Source organism: Canis lupus, chromosome 23 (assembly GCF_003254725.2).
Source record: "Canis lupus dingo isolate Sandy chromosome 23, ASM325472v2, whole genome shotgun sequence".
NCBI lineage: Eukaryota > Metazoa > Chordata > Mammalia > Carnivora > Canidae > Canis > Canis lupus.
The window spans coordinates 5,929,916-5,951,661 of NC_064265.1; the positions used below are offsets into that span (position 1 = coordinate 5,929,916).

At 39.5% G+C, this 21,746-nt stretch overlaps 1 protein-coding gene across 26 annotated transcripts in view; it reads left to right on the plus strand.

Moving 5' to 3' along the window:
• ARPP21 (cAMP regulated phosphoprotein 21) overlaps positions 1-19,280 on the plus strand; it is a 155,004-nt gene extending 135,724 nt beyond the window's left edge. For all 26 annotated transcript variants that reach the window (XM_025461382.3, XM_025461384.3, XM_035705322.2 and 23 more), the window contains 2 exons: positions 17,186-17,334; positions 18,476-19,280. In XM_025461382.3, the coding sequence (XP_025317167.1) occupies positions 17,186-17,334; positions 18,476-18,733 (407 nt within the window). In that variant the 3' untranslated portion in view covers positions 18,734-19,280. The remainder of the gene's footprint in view (positions 1-17,185; positions 17,335-18,475) is intronic.
• The last annotated feature ends 2,466 nt before the right edge of the window (positions 19,281-21,746 follow it).

Genomic DNA, 21,746 nt, shown 5'->3' on the forward strand with positions numbered 1-21,746 from the left:
GCTCCCAGTTAATAAGCAAGCGAAACAAGAAACAAAGCTTGATGATATTAGGTAACTTTCCCCACTCACAGAGCCAGTGGATAGAAGAGGTAGCCTTTTGCTCCTTGTCTGTGATGACAGAGCCTGTGATTTTTCCATTAGGGAACAGAAACTCCTTAGATTTAACACCAGAAGCCTTACTTAAAGTCTCATTTAAGTATTCCTTCAAATCATTTCACCTTACCAATAGTTGCTTTAAATGTTTGAACAAAAATATGGCTACATGTACTAAATTGAAGACCAATTTATAGCAGAGCTTTTTCTAAACCAAATATGCTTTGGGAATGCACGGGTCAGTTAGGGGCATTGTAGAAATAAACTAGATCCTCCTTTTTCCTTTCTCAATTTCCCCTGAAATATTTTCTGCCCATTGTTATCCATTTGATCTAGCCATTGGGTTCTGCTGCCAGTGAAGGAAAATGTCAGGTTCAACAAAATGAGTAGTACTGCTTGAGTTGAAACATAATTTAACTTTTTCTTTTCCTTTGCCCTACAGATATTTAAACAGTGACATTACTTAATAGTACTTCCTAAGTTATTATCAATTCCCTACAAACATTGCCATTTCCTCAAAATGGAAAGGCAAGAATCAGAGTAAAGAGTCAAATAGTCTGCTCTAATATCTAATGATATATAACTTTGAGAGTTAACATTTACTTAATTGCCAAAGCAGTCATGCTAAGTGCACAGTCTGACATATTATCAGGTGTTAGAAAGGATAATTTCTGAAAGGAAAAAAGAGATCTATGAAACCACAAGACAAGACTGCTAAAATCATTATCCACTCTCTTTGGAATCTTTATTTGAGCAGGTCAGTATGGTAGTTTGGGAATTGGTGCATGACCTAGGAGTGTACTCCTTGTAGTCTTTGAGGTACAGGGGTGTGGGCTTATTTTCTGTTGGGCTCTCCCCCCATCCTATAGCTGTTTTCTTTCTATCTATTCTGACTCCACAGACTGGATCTCCCAGGTTATTTTGCCCTTGGGCTTCCAGGTGGATTCCGTAATAAAAGGCATCAGCGGCAGGAATGCTCAGTGGCTCCCTGCCTGCCACGGAATGCAGGAGGCAGGACGAGGGACACAGTTGGTTCTCAGTAAGACAACTCCAGCTCTTTTTTTATTATTATTATTGGAGTACAATTTGCCAACATATAGCATAACATCCAGTGCTCATCCCACCAAATGCCCCCCTCAGTGCCCATCACCCAGTCACCTCAACCCCCCACCCACCTCCCCTTCCACTACCCCTTGTTCATTTCCGTTAGGTGTCTCTCATGTTTTGTCACCCTCACTGATATTTTCACTCATTTTCTCTCCTTTCTGTTTATTCCCTTTCACTAATTTTTATATTCCCCAAATGAATGCGACCATATAATGTTTGTCCTTCTCCGATTGACTTACTTCGCTCAGCATAATACCCTCCAGGTCCATCCATGTTGAAGTAAATGGTGGGTATTTGTCGTTTCTAATGGCCGAGGAATATTCCATTGTATACATAGACCACATCTTCTTTATCCATCATCTTTCGATGGACACCGAGGCTCCTTCCACAGTTTGGCTATTGTGGCCATTGGGGCTAGGAACATCGGGGTGCAGGTGTCCCGGCATTTCACTGCATCTGTATCTTTGGGGTAAATCCCTAACAGTGCAATTGCTGGGTCGTAGGGCAGGTCTATTTTTAACTCTTTGAGGAACCTCCACACAGTTTTCCAGAGTGGCTGCACCATTTCACATTCCCACCAACAGTGTAAGAGGGTTCCCCTTTCTCCACATCCTCTCCATTTGTGGTTTCCTGTCTTGTTAATTTTCACCATTCTCCCTGGACACCTCCAGCTCTTAAGGCTTCTGATGATACTGGCTCCTCCCCTAAGACTTTCAAGCCAAAGAGTGACAACAGTGCCCCCTCTGTTGTTAGGCTCTGGGTTCTTCCCTCACTTGTTCTGTTAACTTGCCTATTCATGGGTGCTGCTGTCTTTATTAATGTTCCTTCAGATTGATCCTTTGAGTGGAATACTGTTGCCTGCCAGGCCCCTGAGGTAGATAAAACAGTAGTATATGCCCCTGCTTCAGTCTGTTGCTTCAGTGCTACATGGCCCTAACCAATCTACTCAAAATTCCTTGTGCTTCATTTCATCCTCTGTAAAATGAGAATAATAAATGTACCCACTTATAAATGATTAGCTCAGTGAATACAGATAGGTACATCAGTAAGTATTACTACCATCTTTGATGATGTAGGGCGAATGCTTGCTTTTCCTAGATTGAGTTAGTGCAAGGGTAGTCTATACTGATCCATAGTGTGACCTCTGGGAATGTTGCCTATTGGAAAATAACTGCTAATACCTGTATCTAAACTTTAGGGTACCATTGCGCTAATGAGCTTGCTTGCTTTCTTTCTTTCTTTCTTTCTTTCTTTCTTTCTTTCTTTCTCTTTCTTTCTTTTTAAACTTTGGGATACCATTGCACTGATGAGTTCCTTTCTTTCTTTCTTTCTTTCTTCTTTCTTTCTTTCTTTCTTTCTTTCTTTCTTTCTTTTTTTTCTTTCAAGATTTTATTTATTTTTCATGAGAGACACAGAGAGGGAGGCAGAGACAGGCAGAGGGAGAAGTAGGCTCCCTGCGGGAAGCCTGATGTGGGACTTGATCCCAGGACCCAAGGATCATGACCTGAGCCAAAGGCAAATGCTAAACCACTAAGCCAGCCAGGTGCCCTGGCTGATGAGTTTCAAAAAAGAGGGTTCGATTCTGGTTTTTGTGACTCTTAAGTTCCCTGAGTCTCCAAAACTCTTATTTTTTTCCTCCCTAAGGCCCTACTGTGTGTTATCTTAGAAAAGTGTGTTGGTAGCTATTGTAGACAAGCTCTGTGAGCTTCAGGTCAGGTACACAAGATGTTTTTCTCCAAGCTCTTAGTAATAATATCATAATAGTAGAGTTTTCACATATGTGGAAAGGAAGTGGCATTCTCGTTCAATTATGAAACACACATGGATTATTTCCAATATGACACAAGACAAATCTTTAGTGTGAACATTTAGGAAACAGAAACATTCCAAGCAGTGCAGGCTACCCTGTTTGGAGGAAGTATTGTAGGAGGTATGCTCCTACAATGACTAATAAGAAAATGAGATTTAGTTCCCAGTTTATAAGAAATTCTATCTGTGATCCTGTGCAAGTGCTTTCTTTACCTATAAACCTCAGCTTCACCCCCTCAAGCTGGTTGGATCAGGCAAGTCCAGATCCACGGTCCACGTCCACAGTAAGTTGAATGCCTGCAGGCTTCGTGGGGGCCGACAGAAGAATTAGAAAAAGAAGGAAAATCAGTTTGAATTATACCAGGGAATGAGAGTGAGGTCTAGGATTCTTGTCTGCTTTTCTTTTAGGACAAAGGAAGGTTGAGGCATAGCCACAAGGCACATAACCATTGGTTAGCAAACTCACAGTGACCTCCTGAGGCTACATCTCCTTTGGTTTCCCAAATGCCTCACCAAATGCTAACAGAGTTGAGAATGACAAGCATAATCTGTTTCAGATGCATTTGTCCTTCTCTCCCCCACCCCCTTTGTCAGCTCCTACCCAGATGTCCCACTCTTTTGCTTTTCTGGGCCTATTTCTGCCTCCATCTCAACAGCAAGAGGTGAATTTAGAAAACAGTGCTATGCCCTCTTGATTTGCCATTAGAAGGAACTTGTCCAGAGGCAAAGGGAATAAGAGAAAGTAGTTAAGATCTAGTCAGCTTTTCAGTCTTCTGTGGAGTAGACAAATCCTTTGTCTCCTGCCACCCCTCATGCACAGACAGAACTTTGGGTTCTCTGTTCTAAGTATATCACTTCTTCATTCTTTTCTTTCAAATTTTTGTTTGTTGGCTTATTTTCTATTATGTCACATTGCAGGATTCTTGTGCAGTGATTGTAGTAACAGTAGTTTTTCCATTGGTACTGTCAGTAAGTGCTCTTGAAATCCTGAATGTAGAATCCTGAATGTGGGCTAGGCGGAGATGCATAATACACTTTCTCTTCCTGAGGATTGTAATCTCCCTGGGAAGCAGGACCTAAAGAAGTAATATAATATAATCCAAGTCCATACAAGATGGAAAGTACAAAGAGCAGGGGAAGGTGGGACACCTGAACATATGCCTTTGGTTCAGGTCATGATCCTGGGATCTTGGGATCGAGTTCCACATCAGGCTCCTGGCAGGGCAGCTCCCTCTGCCTGTGTCTCTGCCTCTCTCTGTGTGTCTCTCATGAATAAATACATAACAATCTTTAAAAAGAAAAAAAAATATCAGGGAGGCAGGAGGTCACACATGCTGGTCATTGCCAGGTGCTCAGTTACTGGGGTGTGTCACACAAGAGGGCTCATAGTCCATCCTAACATCCACTAAGAATAAGATTGTCCCCATTTTATAGATACAAGTCAAAGAGAAGAGATGGCCTCCCACAGAGTGTGATTTGCCTGATCCCATCACCCACTCTGTAAGGGTTAAACAATAGGAATTCAAGGCAAAGGTATTTTTTGAGAGCCAAGGCCCAGCAGTGCTTCTCAAAGTATGGCCCTCCGACCAGCAGTATTAGCATCACTTGAGAACTTGTCAAAAATGCAAATTATTGTTACCAAACCTACTGAACTGGGGACCAGTGATTCATGTTTTAAATGGCCCTCTTAGTTATTCAGAGACAGGCTATCACTGAGAACCACGGACCCAGAGAAGAGCTCCAGCTGGATGGAGCAGGCAGTTGGAAATGGAAGCAGGTTGATGAGGCAGGATTGAGTGCCCAAAGCTCTGAGATGCCACCCTGCAAACCTTGCTGGGTAAGGATGGGCCTTGTACAGTACTTTCTCAGAGGTACTTCTGGGAGTAGCCTGGTATCCTGCCAAGGATAAAACCTGAGGCCTTTGCCGGCTCTGCCTTACCCAGTGTGTTGGCATCATCTCACTGCACTGAAGAGAGCAGTGGTCATTTGGCCCAGAGGGCTCCCTCTGCCTAAGGTTTGGACCGCTGGCCTGTGCCATGTTGGGGGTTCCTCTGAGGCCAGAAAGGGATCATCAAGCAAGAAAGGTTGTGACTATTTTAAAATGCTCGTACTCCATTTGGGTGCTTTAAAGCATTTAACCATGTGAAATGTGAATATCACCCCTGAATGCCTTAGGTTGAAGGGAAAAATTAACAAGTGAATGATCTGAATCATTTCTCTTCCTGCCCTGGAGCAAGCCACTAAAAAAATGAAACTGCTCTGTCATGGGGGAGACAGCCTGCCCTAGAGGGATGATTGAAAGAATCTTCAGGACACACCATTTGTCCTGCAATTTCATTTTCACTTTAATTATTGTAAAATCAGATTTAAATGTTGACCATAGGCTGCAATTCCAGTCAGCTGAAGAGATAAGCACATTTGTATTTGTGTGGACAAGGCTGAAGATCTCTGATTGCTGTATCAATTCAGATGAAAACAATGCTTTTAAATAACAGTCTCCTACATAGGGAGATTAAAGGTATTTCTTATACTGTTATCAAGGATTACCACAATTGATTATGTAAATGAACAGAACGTGCCTCTTTATTGTCCCCATCTGGTACCAGAGGCTTTATTTTGGGGTCATCTGTTGAATATTGATAAAGAGTATTAGGACCATAAAGGAATCAGAAATCATGTTTCCCAAATTCTATCTATAAACAGACCAATACAAAGGTTTATCTCCAGATTGTTCTTGGAAAACAGCTGTAGGTAGAATGCATACATTTATATCAAGTTCCGTGGTGAATTTTGTTTTGATTCATTTTAGCTATACAGTGCATAATCTAGAATCAGTCAATCACTCTTGGATTGTAATTAAATGTAAATAAATTGAACTTTTAACTCTTTTGGCATCCTGAAGTTCAAAACTGATTGATCTATTCAGACTTTAAGGAAAAATCAGAAAAACTAGATCTTGAAAACATTAGCTCTTGGCATTTTTGCACATATGTTCAAAGAATATGTGTCCAATGTGTAACAGAAAATCTCTTCCTCATGCCTGTTTCAGTTTTGTGTTGATGGAAATTACACTTGATTATCTACTGCAGTAGATAATGTAGAGCTTGTCATCACCTCAGTGGATCCTTGGATTGATTTTGAATGGAGAGTTTGTGATAACATGGGCTTCTCATTCACCTCTAATTAAGACTTCCTTCCTGTAATTCCATGTGAATCAAACACTGATCAGATTCATAAAGTGAAAAAAAAAATAAAGTGAATAAGGGCCTCTTTCCTTCAGATTCTTGTCAGAAGTTATCTTGGTTATTTTAAGTATTTTAAGAAGGCCTAACTTTAACAAAGTTAGGCCTTCTTAAAATAACGTCACAGTATCTTGTCATGTCTCCTCCTAAGTTCTCTGAGCTGTCTTGTGTCTTCAACCAATTTAGCAGAGAGGAAAGACCGGAGATATATTACTACTGGGTCAAATGAGGTATATAATTGTAAGGAGGTCACACGGGAAACTGGGATGGGTGGGAAAGAAAATACAGACTCCCTGTCACTCCGGTCCCAGCCTTCTTGGTTATGTGCATCCCTTGATGCATAATGTGCTATGAATCATGACAAGCTCGTAGATTTTCTTATTCTCTTCCAGATTGTTAATCTTTTTCTCTTTATTTCATTTTCTAAAAGATAAAAACCCTTACATTCATCACATATTAAAACAGTAAAACCAAACTCACAGAATCCTGTTCACTCTATGTCCCTTTGTAGCTCTTTGCTCTTTTCTCTGCCCACAACTTGGTCTCACTGTCAGCCTTCTCAAAGGATTCTCCTTTCTTCCTTTTCCTTCCTATTTGTCTGCTTTGCCCATCACTGCCTTTGCTTGTGTCAAGATGACCAGCATATTTTTGAACTGAAGATCTCATTTCTTCTCTTTGTTGGCAATTCTACAGCTTTAGTCATGAGCATATTTCTCTTTCTTGAAATATTCCTCTCCCTTTTTTGATGACACCATTCCCTTCTGGTTATTCTAATTTTCCCATCACTCATCACTCTTCTATTCAAGTGTTGCATTCTCTCAAATCAGTATTTGAATATTATGCCTTAAGGCCCCATCTTGTTTGTCTTCCCAGTCTGTACCCACTCATAAATATATTGTCTTCAAGAGCAACTATGTCCTGATGACTTCTGAATCTGTGCCCCTAAGAACAGTCTGATGGCCTGAACTCTACACCTCTTTCATTCATGTGTTTCCTGCTCCTCTCCATTTACTTGTCCCTCTTATATTTACTGCTAAGCCACTATAGTCAACTCCCCTAAGCAGACCAGGACTTGAGATTGATTCTTGGGTTTTTCCTTTCCATCACTCCACCCTGCAGTTCCTAGATGCCAGTGTCTGATGGTTCACAGGCCAAGTATGTCTTTGAGGTGTCCATTCACTCCACCCCTACCAATCCAATGCATGTCTTCATTGTCTCTGCCCTAGATGATTGCCATGGCCTCCCAGGAGGAGATTCCCTACCTCTAGGAATGTCACCCCCAAGTGACTCCTGAAGAATATTCATGAAATGGCCATCCATCATTTTACTGTTCAGCTTATTAGCCTTACATGGCACCCTAAATTTTTCAACATTAAGTTCCAGTTTTATAGATAGTGCTCAAGATCCTAGGATTTGAAGACAACTCCTTTTCTCTCCCCTTGTACTGCCTCTCCCCACTTCTAACCTGCTGCCACCCCTAAATACTTAAAATTCTTGAACATATTTGGGCTGTGGGATTTTCATAAATCTGTGGGCTTTTCATAAATCACTCCATATGTTTTACCTCGTTTATCCTGATTATTCCCACTTCATCCCACCCCATTAGAAGTTACCTACTATTTTCTAATACTAGGTTCAAATGATCTCCTAGAAGCCTCCTATCATATGTTTCCCATTTCGTCACTCTCACCACAAGTAAATCTGCCTCTCAGTGATCCTAGAGTCTGAGACATGCTTCTATTCCAGGGCCATCCAAATTTCTATTCATAGCTGGTTGCCACCACTTGCCTAAGCTCTGTGAATGGCTCTTATAATCATTCTTATGCCAAATGTCAAAGAGCAAATAGTAAATAAGATTTGAAAAGTAAGGATAAGAAAATGAAACTGAACTGAACTAAAAATTTCATTGCTTGCCAATGAATTTAGGTTAGTGGTATGCCACTATGCCCAACCATCTCATTCTGGCTCAGAAGAACTGTTGAAAAAAATCAAGGAATCTTTCCAGCTAGTTCCTAAGGTGTTTGTAGCTTGAAATAGGCCATGTTGGGAATATTTATGCTAGGGAAACCAGGAAGAACTACAAATAAGGACCTTTGTTTTTCATAGAATCAGTTTTCCAGTGGATGACTGTTATTCATCATGGTAATGGTGGTGGTATAGTCAATTAATCCATGTTCATGTCCATCAAGCATGTGATACCACTGAAACTCCTAGATGCTTTCATGGTCTCTGCCCTAGGTCAGTGCTATTGCTTCCCAGAAGATTGCCACTAGACCAATATTATTGTTAAATGTACCACTAGAATAAGGTTTGGATAAGAACCCTGCCAGTCTGGAATTGAAGAAAAGAAGATAATTATGTTTGATGACTTGGGAAAAATAATGCATAATGCTTTCTTTTATAAAGGGGTGTACTTTTGATTCACCATTAGTTGCCTGGAACTAGTTTTTCTAGTTACAGTGATGGGCAGATTTCTACATATTGTATCTATGTTCACAGCACTTATTTTCAAAATAGTTGGCCAGGGCCAGGTTATACCCAGTAGCCCTATGACAGTGACGGTCATTTGATCACAGTGATGTTAACCCCATGACACTTGACCTCACAATTTTCCTGTTTGAGCCAGCTGATCAACAGCAATTCATCAGCGAAGATATCTACCAAGGGGGATGATATTATACGGACTGTGATCAGAGCTATTTCCAAACTTGACTTTGCCCCAAGCCTAGTCTAGGGAAAGAGGTCCTCAAGTTGCCTCAGCAGCGGTTGGCTATTGCCCATGCTGGCTGTGTTATGCCCACAGTTAATTCTGGCAGAGGTTCAGGGATGCAAGAACGCCACTTTATCTTCTAAGACATGCAGCCTTGCAGCAGCCCTATTAGGAAAGTAAAACGTTTTTGAGTCTTTTATGCAGCTTTTCTCTCTCTGGCTTGTTGAAGCTCTCTGGCTGTCAGCATAGCACTCTGGGCCGGGAAAGTTCAGAGAATTACTTCAATAATATGACAGCCTCTTCCATTTAAAATGGGATTTAGCTCAGCTTCTCTCAGAGGCGTTCATTGAAAGTCCATGCATGATTCATTCCTCTAGTCATTCAACAATGTCTCTCATGTTTGCCCTGATTTAAAAAAGAGAGAGAGAGAGAGAGAGAAAGAAAACGAGCTTTGTAGTTGCGATAACATGGATCAGGATAGTATAATTGCAGTGAAGAGGCCCCCAAGCTGGCAGTAATAGGCTGGTTCATCTGATGTGTCCTGCCATTAGAAAATGACCCATGTGTGAATGTTCTCGGGGGACAGGAAAGAGGCTTTTAAGAATTACGCTCTGTGCACTATGAAAGCTAATGAGCAAAAGAACAAGTGTGAAGAAAAACTACTGCTTCATGAAGCATAGTTCCACTTAGAGCCTGTGACAGCCTTCCTCAAATTCATTAGGATGAACTGGTCTTTGCACGGGCGTGTACTGCATTTCCTCTGTTCCCGTGCAGACTCCCTGCAGGTCATTCTGCATCATGTTCCTATGAAATTAATACCACAGAATAATAAATGGCAAGGAAAAGAGGCTGGGTGCAGAAACAGTCAACAAATAAGGTGGAGGCAGACATATACACAAAGATGAAAGAAGTCCTGATGGGCTTTAACAGGGGAAAAAAACACACAACTACTTGCACTGCTCTTTTTGAAGGTTTGGGACCATTTTCTGCCATTTCACTTCATATATAAGAACATTAGAGTATCTGATTATGATTTCTAGACTAGGTATTCTTGTCCTATATCTTAATTTGTTGATATATTGAAAGATAAAAAAAAATGTCTTCCAATCTAGTCTATACTGCTCTCCTATTTTAAAAGTCTTACATAGGTTTAGGTCATGTAAACTAGGAGTATGGCATAGAGGCAAGTGCTTCAAAAGGTTAACACCTTACTTGTCAAAGTTGAGCCCACTTGGCCTACACTGTGACACCTGGGATTTATTGTCCGACTATTGTACTAGAACAGGCCAACATCTGCAAAGGCCAGAATCAGGTGTCTGCCTTAATATCTGAAGACCTTCTGGTTCTGGGAGGCCTGAAGGTAAGATGTTGAAGTGATATTCCACTTTAGATGAGGGTGGGGTGACAGGCAAGGGACATGCATCACCCCAGATCTACCTCTCTAACACATAAGATAGTGGTTCCTCTTTCAGAAAACCATAGAGATATCATGCTACCTATCCATCCCCTCTACCCAAGGCCACCTGTAACATCAAGGTGCTATAGGTAGATGAAGCTGAAAAAGACCCCCTATCGTAGTGACAGTGTCCCAGTAGCAAGTAAAACTTGGTACAAAAGTCATAGTATTCATAGAACTAGAAAATATAATGATGGCAGTCTATAAGCTCCAAAAGTACAGCCATCTCTAAGTGGCCTGGGGGATCTTGATTTCTCCAGGCCTTCATCTGACATCCTAGGTCATTTTACAGGGTCTCTGTGTATCTCCTTTCTCCTCTTTATTTCTGTCTCTCAAAATTATTAATGCTAGTTTGTTTACAAAGGCCAAGTGACTTTCCTAGAGGCAACCAGCTACCTCAAACAATCAAATGATTAATCTTGTATTTAATGTAGGCACAAGTTACTTTTACCTTATATTTTAAGATCATTTTTGAGGAAACAGCCCAGAGTAAATATACAGGTCTTCAAAGATTGTAAAGACAGCCATTATTTGAAATAGTCCTAATAATTGAAAACTATAGTATCAGCTTATTAGAAACGAATGAAGTGAATGACGGGACTGGAGTCTATATGGCTCACCCCTACCCTACTCTAAACCATCTGCCCATCTAGTGTCCCCTAATCTGAGTGAAAAGATATTAAAATTGTTATTGAGTGGTATGAGTTGGTTTTGACAGGACAGTTATGCTCTGCCTTTGATTTTTTTCTTTGATACTAATAAGATCTTCTTGACAAACTGTAGATCAAAAGTCTTTTCTTTTAATTTTGTCAATTATTGAGAAACAATTAATTCAATAAATGACCATTGAATACCTGCCACACTGAAGGAAGTGTTAGGGTATGAGAATCAGAAGAATGTATAATAAAGAGTATCACAGTTTATATCACAGTTTAGCAAGTATAGGCAAGGATGCTGATGTCAGAAAACCACTACTAAAATTCAGGCTTTCCCTCCTAGTAATTGTGTGACCTTGACAAAACACTACCCCTAAGTCAGATTTCTCTTTTGTAAAAGGAGTTTAAGAATAGTGACTATGTCCCAGGTTATCATGGTGAGAGGTAAAAGCATTTAATTCACTGTTTGGATTAGACTAAGTTATCAACAAATCTAACTAGTTAGCTAGTTTATAATGGAAAATCTTCATTTCCATTTCCAAATGGAAAGTGTAAAGGAATTGATAGGAAACCAAGAAACAGAGCTGGGAAGATACTGGAAAATGGTCCAAATACACAAAATGTAAAAATTCAGCAAAGGGAGAGGCCAGTTCTGAATAAGCATTTTTCTTCTGATTCTTCACCAGCCATGCCACAGCCGAGTTACTGAAATTCCATCTCAAAACTATGTACAAAGAGCAGAATTTGGATTCATACACAGCTAGCATGTTCCCTAGGAACTTAGAGAAATGTTTGTATCTTCGTTTATCCAAGATAAGCAATTTTTGTATTAAAAATTATTAATTTTAATATTTGAAAAGACATTCCAGCACATTAAGAATATTTTATTTAATAAATGCAACATGTAAATTACACCAGTCGGGTGGGTTGCAGAAGTCAGTAAGAAGTGGCTGGCTTCTCATTAATTTGTTCTAGAGATATTTACTCTCTTAACTACTCATTTCTTCATCATCACCTCTGTAACCAACAGCAGCTGAGGCAACAAAAACCTGAAAATGCAGTTTGCTACTTTGTCATTACATTCATTTCACAATGTTGTATCTGTAACAAAATATTCAAATACTGGTTAAAATAAGGTCAGTCGCAATCATGCCAATTTATAATCCCTAATCAATGTACATTCTGATTTTTCATAATTGCGGTACATCCAGAGAAATGTTTCCTTGACAGAATATTGATGAATAATCCTCAAGTTACAAAGTCTTCAATAACTGTTGTATTTTAGTAGAAATACTATTAAATTTTCAGATTGGTAAAATCCAGACACTTTAAATTTTATAACCCCTCAATCTTAAAAGAGTGCATTCTTTTATTTGCAAGAGACATTTGTCCATTCCTAACCTTTTTACCTTCAGAAAACAAATAATGCATGTGACTTTAAAATTGAATTAATCTTCACTGAAAAAGAAATAAAAATAGCTAATGTCTTTATGATTTCCATAGCAAGCCTACAGGGCAGATACTGTTGCTGTTTCTGTTTTGTAAGATGCATTATATCTTGCTAATCCTCAATAAATATGAAAAACTGATCATTTCACAGCTCAGAATTGACAAACTGGAACACATTTCTCGTTTGAATAGACGAGATAAGCAGGTTGCCACTAGCTCTGTCATCGCTGCCGTCCGGTAGGCTGCGTCCTGGGCAGACAGTGTTAGTTCATTCTTAGGTCACTGCTCTCACATTTCTATTTGTCTATTTCTGGACCAGGGCTCAGCTTCACATTCCAAAAAGCCTCCTGTCTTAAGGACCTTTCTGCTACCTGCTGTAATTTAAAGAAATGGGCACCTCCAATTAAACCATTCCAGGTGTAAATTTCTTGCCTGAGGAGTGAATTGAGACATGAATGGGATTCATGAATATTAATTGGGCTTTCTTTACACTTAAGTTTTCGTTTTGAAATTGTAGAGCATCATTTACACCCCACAGAAATCTTCATGTGCCCTAAGTGTGTTTACTACAGGAACCCCGCGCTGAGCTGGTAAGTCGTGGCTCTGCATTCCTGAGTATTTATATTCACAAATCCTGAGGCAGAGGCAGCCCGGGAAGGGAGCCACTGCAGTGCACTGCATCAGTGCTCTCCGACAGATGCACCACACCCTCAGGTCTGCACCTGCCCTGTGATGAGGCCACACAGCCTCCTTAGGCCTTTTGTCTTCTTGAATATTATTTGACGTGCACTTTCTCTTCCTATCAAGACATTTCTGTTTCTGTCTAAACAGCTCTATTATCATAAGACATTCCCTTTAGCCTCAATTTGGTTTGAGCTGGTGCAATAAATGAATCTCTCATAGGCCACCTCAATGTAGTTTTGAATATTTTGAAGATGACTCTGTGAAGAATGGTTCAATAGGCAAATATATAACCTTTAGAAGCAAGGCCCTTGCACTTCTCCTTGTCCCCCACTCCCTTCCATGATTCCTCTCCTTTTGTTCCCATCTTAGTTATGCGTGTTCTGCAAAAAGTCCATTGACACCAACAGGGCTTTCACCATGTGACCAGGTGTAAGTCAGAATTTTAAAAGACATCCCTCACTTTTTCAACCTGTGCTTTGAATCTTCCACCAGAAAAGAGGCTCTATTACGTTTATGATCACATGGACTATAAACAGTGTTCACGCATTGCCTATTCTTTGCTGTGGAATTCAATGGTAAGGAAGACTGTTGGTGATGAATTTTCTACATTCATACCAAGTTACTTTCTTACATGTGTAACAGTTCTTGCTAGCATTAATTTGATATGGCTAGGGATAATGTCATAATAAAATAACACAATAGCAAGAGAATTTTTTAGGGCCAATAGATACATGAATTAGAGTGGAAGATCCAGACAATGGATATAATAGAAAACAATGACAAGCATACCTTGGAGATGCTGTGGGTTCAGTTCCAGATCACTGTAATGAAGTAAATATCATAATAAAGCGAATCAAATGAATTTTTTGGCTTCCCAGTGCATATAAAAGTTATGCTTAGGGCAGCCCAGGTGGCTCAGCGGTTTAGCGCTGCCTTCAGCCCAGGGCCTGATCCTGAAGACCCGGGATCGAGTCTCATGTCAGGCTCTCTGCATGGAGCCTGCTTCTCCCTCTGCTTATGTCTCTGCCCCCACCCCCCACCCCCTCCCCCCGTCTCTCTCTCTCTCTGTGTCTCATGAATAAATAAATAAAATCTTTAAAAAAAGTTATGTTTACACTATGGTCTATTAAGTATAGCACAGAATTATGTCTAAAAATATAATGTGTGTACCTTAATTAAAAAATACTATTGATGGGATGTCTGGATGATTGAATTGAGTGAGCATCTGACTCTTAATCTCAGGTCAAGTCTCTTGAGGCCCATTTGGGCTCCATGTTGAGCATGAAGCCTACTTTAAAAAATATATCTATATCTATATTGCTAAAATATGCTAGCCATCATCTGAGTTTCTACAACTTATAAACACTGATCACAGATCACCATAAGAAACATAATAATGAGAACATTTGAAATGCTGTGAGAATTACAGAATGTGACACAGAGACATGAAGTGAGCAATAATGTTGGAAAAATGGCACTAATAGACTTGTTCAAAGCAGGGTTGCTGCAAACCTTCAATTTATAAAAAAATACAGTATCTGCAAAGCATGTTCAAGAAAGCTCAATAAAAAGAGATATGTCTGCATGTTAAAATAAATTTCTCCCAAGTGCTTCTGCATGCAAGGCATTCTGGGAGATAGTGAGGACCATGACATGGCCTTCATCCCAGCTCCCTGTCTGGTAGGTTTTCCTTATTGTATAACCTGTAAACCTGCTAAGTATGCAGCACCCTGAGCTGCACTTCTTAGTCTTTACATAGGCCTCCAGAGCATGTCCAGAGAAGGATTTGACTATGTACCATGGGCACAAAGTACATGGTCATTACTCTTAATTATATTCTTAATATGTGGTGGTGTCCTTACAAGAATTTAAAATGACTCAATAAGTTAAAACCACTATGAGGTCATTAGTAAGGTGACTAATGTGAACACAAATCAATGGGGTGTGAAAGGAAGATCAGAGGATGATTTTCTAATTCTACATTTGCCTCGCCCAGTGGCAGGCACAGGTCAGCACCCCCCCCCCCCATGTGGTTTTTCCCCGGGCTTCCTCTCTTGGGTGTTCCAGACTGACTACACCTTATTTCTATCTAGTTTGATGAACTGAACTATTCTCCTAACTTAGTGACTATTTGCAAACCACTGTTTCCACAATATTTCTAAGATAAGGTAATTTTATGTATTCCAAAGAATAGCAACATATTTTCCCCTGCAGAGATTATGCACTCTCACATGCCCTCAAAACACAGGATATTTATTAAGAATGCATATTGAGGAGTACCTGGGTAGCTCAGTCAGTCAAAAGTCTGACTCTTCGTTTCAGCTCAGGTCATGATCTCAAGGCTGTGAAATTGAGCAGCAAATTGGGCTCTGTGGCTCAGCACAGTCTGCTTCAGATTCACTCTCCCTCCTGCTCATGCTCTCTCCCTCTCTCAAATAAATAAATACAAATCTTTATAAATATATTGATTAGGAATTTTTAATCCTTTTTTTCAATTTTTAAAATCTGATTGTAAAACACAGTTTACCGTTTGTGTTAAAAAAAAATCTAGGATTTTAGGAGTGCCTGGGTGGGTCAGTCCTTTAAGCCTCTGCTTTTGGGTCAGGCCATGATCCCAGCACCTTGGGATAGAGCCCCATGTAGAGCTCCCTGCTCAGTGGGGAGTCTGCTTCTCCCTCTCTGTCTGCTCCTTCCTCCTCTTATGCGCTCTCTCTCACTCTCTCTCTCAAATAAATATATCTTTTACAAAATCTAGGATTTTAAAATTTTCCTCTCAGAGAATTGTATTAAAACAGCAGTTCTACTTTCTCTCAAGAAGTCAGTATGGGGATCCCTGGGTGGCGCAGCGGTTTGGCGCCTGCCTTTGGCCCAGGGCGCGATCCTGGAGACCTGGGATCGAATCCCACGTCGGGCTCCCGGTGCATGGAGCCTGCCTGCTTCTCTCTCTGCCTGTGTCTCTGCCTCTCTCTCTCTCTCTCTGATGTGACTATCATAAATAAATAAAATAAAAAAAATTAAAAAAAAAAAAAAAAAGAAGTCAGTATGGTTAATAATACGAGCTCTAGAAGGACCTTATGAAGTGAATTGTTTCATTTTTCTAACACCACATCATTTTCACCTAAATTATAACCTTCTTCCCAGAATTTATACAAATAGTTCACTTCCTTTAAGAATGCATTTTAAACCACTTGTGGTGGGGATTAAAATAATTACAAATAAATTATGATCCATTTCAAAAAAAAAAAAAAAGAAACCCACACAACTGACCCACTCAGAAGGATGCAATGGATAAAAATTTTTAAGTGCTGAATTCTATATTATCTGTTATATGTATATGGTGACTTAGTGTTTTACCAGAATATTCTCCTGGGAGCTAGAGAACAAAAGAACAGAAGAACAAAAGAACAAAACAAAAGGATATCATATTTTTCTCTTGTTGCTGCCTTTTGTTTAAGGCAGTGGACGTTGAACTAGGGTAGTGAATCATTCACTAAAAGGTGGAAAATAGAAAGTTATTAGGCAGTTTGATCTCTGGGTGAAATGAGTTTGTGTAGAAAGGTGAGATAGTAAGAGAATGAGTCCTTTAGAAGAAAAACACTTGATAATTTGTGAATACTTCAAATATCATTGAAACAAAGCAAGCAACAGATGTGAGAAGTGTAATTTATAGCTATCAAAAGATGCCAATAGAGATTACCATGTTTGTGCTGTAAAAAAATCTACCATTGTCATAACATACTCATTGGGCTACTCTGCATAACGATGAAGTATCCGTGACTATTTTGGCTTCATACTCTTGTCCGTTCTTCGAGAAAAAAAAAAAAAAAACACATTCTTAGGAAATAAGCATTTGAATAACATATTGCCGATGGAGAGACTGAAATGTCTGAAGGGTGCCTTGTGAACAAGTGCTCTTAAACCCTATGAAACTTGTGTTCTTCCTGGCACAACCAGTTCAAAAGGTGGTTTTTCTTTGCAGGTTACCAGCCAGTCTTGTCTGGTCAGCAGGGGTTCCAAGGCCTAATAGGAGTACAGCAGCAGCCTCAAAGTCAGAGCGTGATGAGCAACCAACCAGGAGCTCCGGTGCAAAGCGTGATGGTCTCCTACCCAACAATGTCTTCTTATCAGGTGCACATCAGCAGCTTGGAAAATTGTGGTTTAATAAAGTAGCACTTGCCAAAGTAGAGGCTGTGGGTATGTTTCTCATTGTTTGGTTAGTGGGGTGATGGGTGCTATGCCCATCACCCTGTTAAGATTATAAGTAGAAAATGGGACATGTATGCTCCTCTAACTACTGTGGCTTTTGAATGTCCTGCTAAATGTGATTCTATACAAACTTCTTGGAAGAAAAGTCTGTGTTCTAAAGTTTTATTCATGAAGACCTTTGGCTATTCCACCATAATTTTGCTTATTCTGAAAGAAGCCTCATGACAAATTTGTAGTCATTTTTGCACACAGCCTCCAAAATTTCACCATTTTAAGTTAAAAGAGATTTTTGAATGGCATCTCAGATTCATTCAAAGGGCATGGGTAGGGCTTTACCAACCTCATTTTCTAGACTAAACCATACTGGGTATTTAAAAAATGTCATGCATCCTTTTGTGATTTATATCCTAACATACACTGGAAGTAGAAGTGAAGGGTTAATGACATGCTTTGACTGTTAAATTTGCTGCACCAGCTACTTCTGGCCCTTAAAACAAAACAAAACAAAACAAAACCTATCCTTGGGCCTCTTACTTGACAGTCCTATTCACATTGCATCAGTTTTTACCTACAGCTCTGTTTTAGATTGTCCTCTAAGGCTGCAGGTTGAAAGTGGGTTAGGTGCCTGGGACAAACCCTCTTTTGCTCTATGGCTCCAGGCCACTTTATTTGCATGAAACAAGAATGGGAGTGTCTCTTTCCAAACAGAGAAAACACTGGCAGGTGATCCAAACTGGGGTCCCCTGAGGGAGGGTAATGAGAAAGGAAGGAAGGAAACTCAGAACACCTTTTGAGCAATCCCTAGGCTTATCCCAGCACTGTACATCATCCCTGTAATCTTTTCAGTGGCACTTTGAAGAAGTGCAAATGGTCTAGGCAATCAGAGAGAGTAAGTGAGTTGCCCAATGCCAAACAGTCGATAAAAGATAAAAGATAGTGCTGGGGTAGGTGACCAGTTAGGTCTAACCCAAATGCTTGTGTGTTTTTCCTGACACCACAGTAGCTCACTGGACATGCAAACACAACCTCTTTATGAAGGGCTGTCTCTTATGTCTTCCTACAGGTGCCAATGACCCAGGGTTCTCAAGGACTGCCCCAGCAGTCATACCAACAGCCAATTATACTACCTAACCAGGCAGGTCAAGGATCACTCCCAGCCACTGGAATGCCTGTTTACTGTAACGTCACACCACCGACCCCTCAGAACAACCTTAGGCTGATTGGTCCACACTGCCCTTCCAGCACTGTCCCTGTGATGTCGGCTAGCTGCAGGACAAACTGTGCAAGTATGAGCAACACTGGGTGGCAGGTCAAATTCTGAGTGCTCTGGCTGTGGTACATTTGTTGAGTACTCGTGGCCTTTAAGGGAAGAGCAAGGTGTGAAACTGGCTGAGGACTTAAGTATTCACTCAACACTCAAATGATTGCTGCTGGTATTCTGTAAAAAAACAAAAAACAAAAAACAAACAAAAAAACCACAAAGACTAATACACACATTAGCTGGTTAATGGTGCATATTTTTGTCATGTCTGCTAGGTATGCCTTTATAGCTTAGCTAGTGACATGATTTCATCAAGGTAAGATTTTCTCCTACCACTGAATACCACTGTGTAGATTATAATATCCCTAATTTGGATTATTAGTTTTGTACTTTGTGTTGAGTTTGTGATGCTAAAAGTATTTAAAAATTATATACTGAAATCACATTGTACCAAAGCTGTAATAGAAAAGAAAAGAATTGATGAATGGAAGGAATAATTTATATACACTATAGAGTTTTCTTTTTTAATGGATATATACTGTATTGTAGTGTTTAATCAAAATAAAACTATTTGACCTTATGGAGGAAGGTCATGTTTTTACCACCAGTTTGGTTTACTCTCTCTTTCAATATGTGTTTTTGTATATGTCACTGTTATCCCTTTGAACACTATTTCATGAGCAATGCACAGTAATGATGTTCCAGGTATAAGTGAACTGGGATCACATCAGGAGATGTGGGAGGCAAACACTTAACCAACTGTAGTTTCTTGTCCTAACACTACAGAGGTCCTGGGAATAAGGTGGCTTCCGTTTCAAACATTCATCAACTTCACATTTTTGAAATATATACCTTGATTTTAGTTTTAGGGGTATTGAATGCATGTAGCTGTACTTTCCCAGTTTGGAAAACCTGAGTGACTTATAATAGCAGACCTCTACCAAAACCTGTTCCAACTTCTTTGAAGTTGGTGAAGTTGGTGAAATCCACCACCTATCTGGAAAACAAGTTTTCTTTGTTTAGAGGGAAATTGGAAGAGACATGGTCTAATTCTGTCGAATATATTGAGTCATACAATGTAAAGTGCTTTGAGGGTAGTCAACAACTCAAAAGTGCTAATGTTTATTCAAGTAACTGAAAAGAAGGTAAAATATATCAACAATGTAGTCGCAAAGATTCAGAACATTGAAAAAAAATTTAGAAGAAGCCTGTTCCTAATCCTTAAATGTTTATCTAAATCCCCTGTAGATTCTTCAATAAGGTTGGTTTATGACACCTTTGGAAAATAATAACAGAATTCCAAATATCAGCTTTGGTCCTTCTGGGAGGTATTTAATGGGGAGAACATAACCCCACAGCTTCCACTTTGCTATCACAGTACAATGACTAATGGTTTTCTCTTTTATACTCTCGGCCTAAAAATCATTATTATTAATGAGAGGGGGTTTGGAAAGTAATTTGGATAATTCCCATTATTCTTCATGTTATCACATTCTCCATATTAGATCTTTCCATTTTCATGTGGCTTAGTTGGAGGTAGCATTAAACTACTAGTTAAAAACTCCATGTAGAATTACCCTTTCTCAATTTTATACTCTCATTTTCTTTTTCTTTTAAAATGGAACTTTTACATATTCTCTCATTAGCTTCATTCCTTGTGACATCTGTCCCATTTCCCCAAATGTCAGTATCCTGAATTCTTCATTGTAAATAAGCCCTACCCATGAAAAAATGTTATAAAAAGAGGATGTTGCTTTTTTTTTTTTTTAATTGAGCCATTAAGCCAGTAGGCTGAGTAGCTATTAAACCAATAGCTACTCTGAGAAGCAGCCATGTGTTTGCCTAATTAATACCTTCCTCTACTGGAAGGAGGGGCTGACCAATCACTAGAGAGTCACTTGAGAAATATAATCTCCATTTAACTCTCTCATGTTGGCAGTGATTCCAAACTCAAAGATCCAAATGAGTCTGAATATTTATCCTCTTTTCACAGAATTCTGAGAAACTTTTACCTTTTTTTTTTTTTTATTGATTCCTGGCATGACTCAGCCTTCTTTTTCTGAAACATACATCATGCTGTGGTAAAGACAGGCCTTCTCTGTCTTTGGTCACCTTCCTGCAAAAGTGCCACACTCTTTTCCACTTGATGGTTGACTTTTCCTGCATAAAGCCCTTTGGACACTGTCTCAGGCCGAGCCTTTTTTCTCTACTTTCTCTAAATATTGACACCCAGCATTATATTATTCCAGCTCTTACGTTATACTTACTGTCTTTTACACTATGATATTTGAGAAGACTGCATAGAAAGATGGCTTTATCAGTGAAGCATTTCCAGGATTTAAGTTATCTTCAGAACATTCCATTTTTTCATGTTAGATAATAATTTTATCACAATCACATTTTGTAATTACATGTTATTCAGTTCATAAGCTTATAGAGAGAGCCATGGATACATATATAGGTAACTATAGATATTTAGATAGTCATCCCTAATGATCCTCTGTGTAAGCAAAAATGAGAACAAGAGTGACTTATGCATTCATTTATTCAGCAAACTTTTATTGCATACTTGATTATATCCTAATTACGTGGCACCATTCCAAACGAGTACAAATAAATTTAAAGCACTAGATTTATTCTTGTAAGTTTGATCATACACTTTGTTATTCTGCAATAGTTGGAACTAAATGTTCTAACTAGGATGCCAATGAATTCCAGCCATAATTATTTTATTGCTTTAATATAGTTTCACAGGATGTGGGGTGGGATAGGAAAGCATGTTATATAACGTTATGGAAATGGAATTACGTAATTAATTATAAGTGTGGTTGGAGGATTTAAAATAAAGTTATAAATCATGATAACAAAAATAAGTGTTGTACACATGATCCAGAGCAGCTTTATAAGAGAGATTTGAAGTACAGAGCAAATACAATCAGGGAAGGAAGAACATTACAGCAGAAATGGCTTTGAGGTCTAACAAATGCACTTTCTGACTCCCCTTCCACTTTCACCAGCAGCTAGAGTGTGGTGGGAAGTTTTAAACCACCATCCTGCACTACCTGTATTCTGT